We start from the raw sequence: 6,000 nt of genomic DNA, 5'->3' as shown, positions 1-6,000 counted from the left end.
AAGGGGTCTCTGGTAAAAAGATAACAAGGGATGATAATGTCATCAATCTCTATTAAGTTCTATACCCAAGAACAATGACTTTAGGGGAACCTGGAGAAGAAAATGGAAAAACATTCCTTAAAGTGAAAATTACACTTATAATTCAACAATAATATAATATAAAGAACATTTGGAATTTGGTCTTATAAATCTACAGACTTCACTGACACAGAGAAAGCAGAAGAGTGAATTCTGTCCATATTTGTAGGATCTGAAACAAGTCCTCAAGCAACATTCACTAATTCTAAGCTGGCAATGACTCGGGGAAACCCAAGCCTGGGAAGACAGGTGGCGCTGTACATGCAGCGCAGTGCAGGGACGTGGCAGCCAGCGGGAAGCCTGGGTGCACTCAGGTTTCCTGGAGGAGGGAGGGAGGCACCTACCTCGGCCGGCTGAGGCTTAGTTAGTGCATGTTTGCAAAGCACTTTGACATCCTTGGGTGGACAGTGCTGCGTAAGTGAAAAGCATCATCGTTATCTCGCTATGATTAGAGCAGAGCAACCTGATTTTTCCTTCTTTAAACTAAGGCATCAAGACAAGTACAAACCGTAATAAAGTCATTAGTGGACGTTAGCATGAGAGACAATACTTTTGATCCATTTTTTTTCATGAGCACATAGGCTCTGAGATCTGAAAATATTTTAAAACAATCTTGTTTGTACTTTAACTTACAACACTGCTGACAGAGCTCACTCGGACCTTGTCTGAACTCCTAGACACTTGGCACTTGAACTCCATGAAGGCAGCTTCCATGTGTGGGTATGGCAGACCGCTGGAAGGTTTATTATAATCTTCTCAAACCCTTTCCCTGTAACCGCAGAATTACTCTTTGCAATCATACATGGAGTCTATTCTCCTAGTCACTACCCTGTTAATAGTCATCGGGACACAATGTGTCCACTTCATGTTTTCTGAAATAACTGATTTTCATTAAGTATCTATGATACTTTTGATGTGGGTGAGATCACTTCAGAGCTGAGAGCCACACTACCCTGATGGTGCTCGCTCTCATCTGAACCAAGTATAGCACACACGGGGGCCCTACCTCTTGGTCTTATTAGTGCAACCCAATGAGCACAAACAATGTACTCAATAAGACTGTAACTTGAACGGAGAGTATCGGGATGGATGGATGAGTCTGGAGAGACAGGTAGGATTGCAGATGGCATAGAGGCCCAAGTAAGACCCAGTAGCCGCCAGAGAGCAGCACGCGGTGCGTTCTGGTTGAAGTCTCAAGTGTGTGGTATGAGCCAGCACAGGACTTCAGGTCCCCAGTGACGAGGGGACTGACGTAAAACTCTTTGGAGAACTCAATAGTTCTGAAAAAACCTATCCTGAGTTTTAGAAACTTATCTATGGTAAAAAAAAACGGTGTTGGATGAGCTCAAACACACGTCAAACATTTAGCAGGGAGTGTATCTGCCCATGCCTGGAGTCCTGTACACAACAGTCAGCAGACTGCTACAGTTCACAGCAAAGGCTGTGTGCATGTGCAATGCACTGTGCACACTTGTGGAGGCCGGACAACTACTCGTGGGAACGATGTACCTCTGTCCGTCCGTCCGTGGTCCTGAGGCTGACCTGAGCCTGTCAGGTTTGACAGCACGTGCCGGGAGCCATCCTGTTGGTCTATCTTTCTAGCTTTTGAAATGAAAGTTTAGTTACAAAAATTTTCTAGGTTGGAACTGAGAGCTAAGACTGTGGATTTAAAACTGGCTCAAAGTTTTAATAACTACAGATGATCTGAATAGAGAGCCTTCCCCATGAGTAGAGGAAGTACTTCATGAAATATTTCATGGGACTGTCAGACAGGTTAGGAAGCTAGTTTGACTTTAATAGTAAGAAAAGACCATGTTTTTGATATCCCTGCTGTAGGAAGAGAAATGCCACACAAGTAAATAATACCTAATAAGGTCTCAGAACGGGCACCCAAATGTAATTTACAAAATCGCCACTAGATGGCGAGCTTGTCTTACCACTGTACTCAGAATGTGCTAAATGCATTTAAACTATTTAACACGCATGGAGTGCAGTTTTGCTTCCTCAGATAACTAATGTCTTCAATTTTATAAGAGTGACACAAAATAGGAAACACCTGTCCCTGAACGTAAAGTCTGTGACCGTGGGGCTTAAGTGATTGTCTTCCGCACTGACGTTTTCTTTTTTCTTTTTGTGACAGTGTATCACTGTGTAGCTCTGGCTGGCCTGGAACTCACAGACACCAGCCTACCTCTGAGCTTCCCAAGTGCTGGAATTAAAAGGGTGAGCCACTATGCCTAGCTTGCTTGCAAGTGAAAAGTTAAACCTGCACATTAAAGTACTATCCTGACAGCATAGTTTGAAAACTGTCATGGAACCAACAGCAAAAACGTTTATGTTTTTTGTAAGTTTAACTGTTGTATACACATATTTTAGATTTCTCTAAGGCATTAATTTGTTTTGAAATTGAATCATTGTATCATTGAGAAAATGAAATGAAAGAGTATAATTATGCAGTCTTTTAATGAGTCTGTCATATGTACACACACACAAAGACACAGTTTAGTCATAATTTTAATTTCCTTTTGTGTGTTGTATACACATAATTATATTTTGCCTTTTATTATTAATAAAGTGAAACATAAATAATACTTAGGGGGTCTGTTTTCTTTGTGTGTGTACCTGCGTGTGCCATGCGTGTGCAGGTGCCTCCAGAGACCGGAAGTGTTGCATCCCCACAGCCAGAGTCAGAAGTGGTTGTGAGTTGCTTGACGTGGGCGCTGGAAACTGACTCAGGTCCTTTGAAGGAGTAGAAATTGCTCTTAATTACTTAGCCAGCTTTCCAGCCCCATGAATAATATCTTTAAATGAAATTTCATTTTTTCAAAAATAAAGGGCAAATTATGTAAGTATCGGGAGGGAAGCTGTATTTAAATCATCTGGGACCCATTAAAAGCGTTGTTAATGACATCTGTCAGCTGGAAGGGAAAAGACTGTGGGGGCGGATTCCTCCAGTTAGTGACCATGTGATGCTTCAGATAAAAACGAATTCACACCAATGGAGGGGCGTGTGTAAAAAGTGTCTTTCATTTATTCCGATTGGTAGTGAAATCCCACTTCTCTGACTTCCCTGTAATCTCAATTAATACTTGTCCCCACCCACTGCAGACCTACTGTTTCCTCTGGGGCACCCTGACCAGGTCCAGGAGGGAGAGAAAGAACAACTCTGACAAACAGTGGCATGCCCACCCCCGGAGTCCTGACGGCACAGCACACTGTGCATGAAGGGAGAAGTGAAGGAACTTAGAGACTTGTCTTCTTAGCACCAATTGAGAGAGAATTAGATGTTTTTATTTCACTAGCCCAGAGTAATGGCTAACACTTGTCGGGGGAAGAGTGGGCTGTCAATCAAGAAGGAAATCACAAGCATTTCCATACATGGAAGTGGTTTCTGAATTTGTCTTTTTTTTTTTTTTTTTTTTTTTTTCAAATCTGCACGTCAAGAGCCCTTCCTCATTAGCCTCATCTTCCCTTTACTAGAAATTCTTTCTATTCTTGTTTTATTTGTTCTGGACATTCAAGGAAAATATTTATAAATTTTGTATTGTTCTGATTTTAGAATGGCTTTCCAAAGAGAACAACAGCTTGACAGAAGGAGCTGAGGCTACTAACTAGCTCCCCCCTTCTCTTACTTGCAGTGCTGGTGCCTCAGACAACTCGACGTTCCTGACTCTCAGGCTGAGGTGAGAAGCCACCCACGCCTGCAGTGCTCTCTGGCTTCTAGAGAAGTCTTTAGTTAGGGACAGTGTCTAGCTCTCTTTGACTACATGTCTTCAATTGTGCACGAGAACTTTCTGAACCTACTGGCGGGTTCTGTGCTGTCAAGCGATGCCTCGCACCCTGGCACGTACTGAGTGGCTTGCGTAAGTTCCACATCAGTAAACTGTCATTAGCACCTCCTTCAAATAACTGCTTGCCTGTCACTGGTCCCCTGTCATGGCCCCACTCATGTGATCTGTCACGATGCCTTTCTTCTTCTTAAGGCACAAAACTGTCAGATGTGTCAAGTGCAGAGCATCGCCTTGGTAGCAATGTTTTCTCAGGGACAGACTAACCAGCCGTCTGGTACCTTGTGAGTTAAATGTGAGCACCCGAGCTAATGACTGTGTAATGCTAACCTTCGTTGCTGGTTCATTTTGACTCTTTAAAATATGAACTGTGTGTTTTACCCCTTGCACTCTCTTAATGATTTGTTTTCAGACTGAAACCGCTTCCAGCCGTCAGTTACGCTCCTGGCCTCTACACATGCACTTTTCCAAGCACAAACATTTATTTTTCCTATTGGTCTGCCAGCCCTGTCAGAGCAAATTTCACTTTAAACTAAATGCTATGATGCTTAAAACCTCTTGGATTACTTGGGCTGCTGGTGTGATCTATGACCTTCCAAGAATGACAGCTGAACTTTCCAATTTGCTTACACTGCTCGGGGAGCTGGGAAGCAATGCCAAAAGGAAAACACTTGTGATGTTTGAACAGAGAGGAACGTTCTTGTCGGAGGTGGGGCAGGAGACTATTAGGTACGGAGAAATACTAACAAGGAATGAAAAGAAACTAAACATGCTGTAAAGTCAATGCCTTAAACAACCCAAAGTTAGCACATGAGCACTACCGAGCTCTAGCCGGGCACGCCTAACTGTAAACTGGAAATAACCACGTTTAGTTACTGTCATCTAAGCACCAAGCAGAACTCCAGTTAGACTACATTACTGAATGAGTAAGTCCTAGAAATGGAAAAGAATCTTAAATCTTCCTGATTAACAGAGAATAACAGGCTATATCAATCTCTCCCCTTTCTTTATAAAATAGAAATTTGATATCTGAAAAATGTCAGAGGCAATATAGCCATGTAACATGGATGTTATATCATGGATGATATAATACTAGTCTCTCTTAAATGAAAAAAGTGTTATTAACTTTCTGTGATAACTCATTAAAACTCCTAAAAATAATTAATATAGTTTGGGAAAATTTTAATATAGTTTTGAAACTTTTCTCTTTGTACATCAGATAAGACATAGATGGTTATGAATGTTTAAAAAACCCAAATTGTCATAAAAGTAAGATTTTTAACATAAAGCTTCCAACTTATCTGAGACTATTCAACAATTTCTTTCCTTTATTTTGCTGAATAATAGATAAATCATGTCAGTGATAAAACTCATATACTGGCTTGTCAGCAAAGACTTTTTGGAAGATAAATTAAACTAAGAAATAGTTCTCAAAACTTATGAACAGAAATATGTAGATTACAAAATCTACAGCTAAACTCATTAAAAATCCATGTTTTTTTACTAAGCAAAAACATCTGAAAGTTTGATTGTAGGCAAATTTTAAGTTGTAAATATATGAAAAAGCATTCTTGCCTGCTTAGTCTACTTTTAAGATGTATGTAGGGCAGTGCTACTGTACCCTGAAGCTGCGAATTCAGCCACTTCAGCAGTGAGTACAGGAAGCTGCCAGACAAATGCTTCAGAGGACGGACTCTAACCTGCATCAAAGCGCGCTCTGCATTCACTCCAGAGGCTTAGCCCACGAGAACACACTCAACAGTACAGCTCAATCCATTTTCTACACAAGTTGAAGGTTAACTACGGACTGTCTGGTACAAGACTTCTGAAAATAAAACAGGACATGACTGTCGTCTTCACACACAGGGCTAAGGAAGCCCTGACCCTATGCCAGGCAGACAGAGTGTAGACAAGGATGCCTATGCCAGGCAGACGGAGTGTAGACAAGGATGTGGAAGCTCAGGATTTCTTACGGACATCTGTGCGGTACCTTGAGTTGTTCTCAAAGGATTATGGGGACACTGCAGACCTTTTCCCGCTCTCAGCGACACACATGCCATTTCCCTCTATTTGAAAGACTGGTAAGTCTGCCATTCCTGACCTTGTGGAATGTCTGGTACCTTTTATATATGGA

At 41.6% G+C, this 6,000-nt stretch overlaps 1 protein-coding gene across 2 annotated transcripts in view; it reads right to left on the bottom strand.

Annotated features, from left to right (window-relative positions):
• Positions 1–6,000, bottom strand: part of Kifap3 (kinesin associated protein 3) — a 122,746-nt gene that overhangs the window by 4,851 nt on the left and 111,895 nt on the right. Inside the window, exon 20 of one of the 2 annotated variants that reach the window (XM_032915456.1) lies at positions 423–488. The exons of the other annotated variant lie outside the window; for it this stretch is intronic. Coding sequence (XP_032771347.1) covers positions 443–488 — 46 coding nt within the window. The 3' untranslated portion in view covers positions 423–442. The remainder of the gene's footprint in view (positions 1–422; positions 489–6,000) is intronic. 2 annotated transcript variants of the gene reach the window in all.

The sequence above is a fragment of the Rattus rattus genome, chromosome 10, assembly GCF_011064425.1.
Source record: "Rattus rattus isolate New Zealand chromosome 10, Rrattus_CSIRO_v1, whole genome shotgun sequence".
In the NCBI taxonomy this organism is placed as follows: Eukaryota; Metazoa; Chordata; class Mammalia; order Rodentia; family Muridae; genus Rattus; species Rattus rattus.
This window is presented reverse-complemented; position numbering and strand designations above follow the sequence as displayed.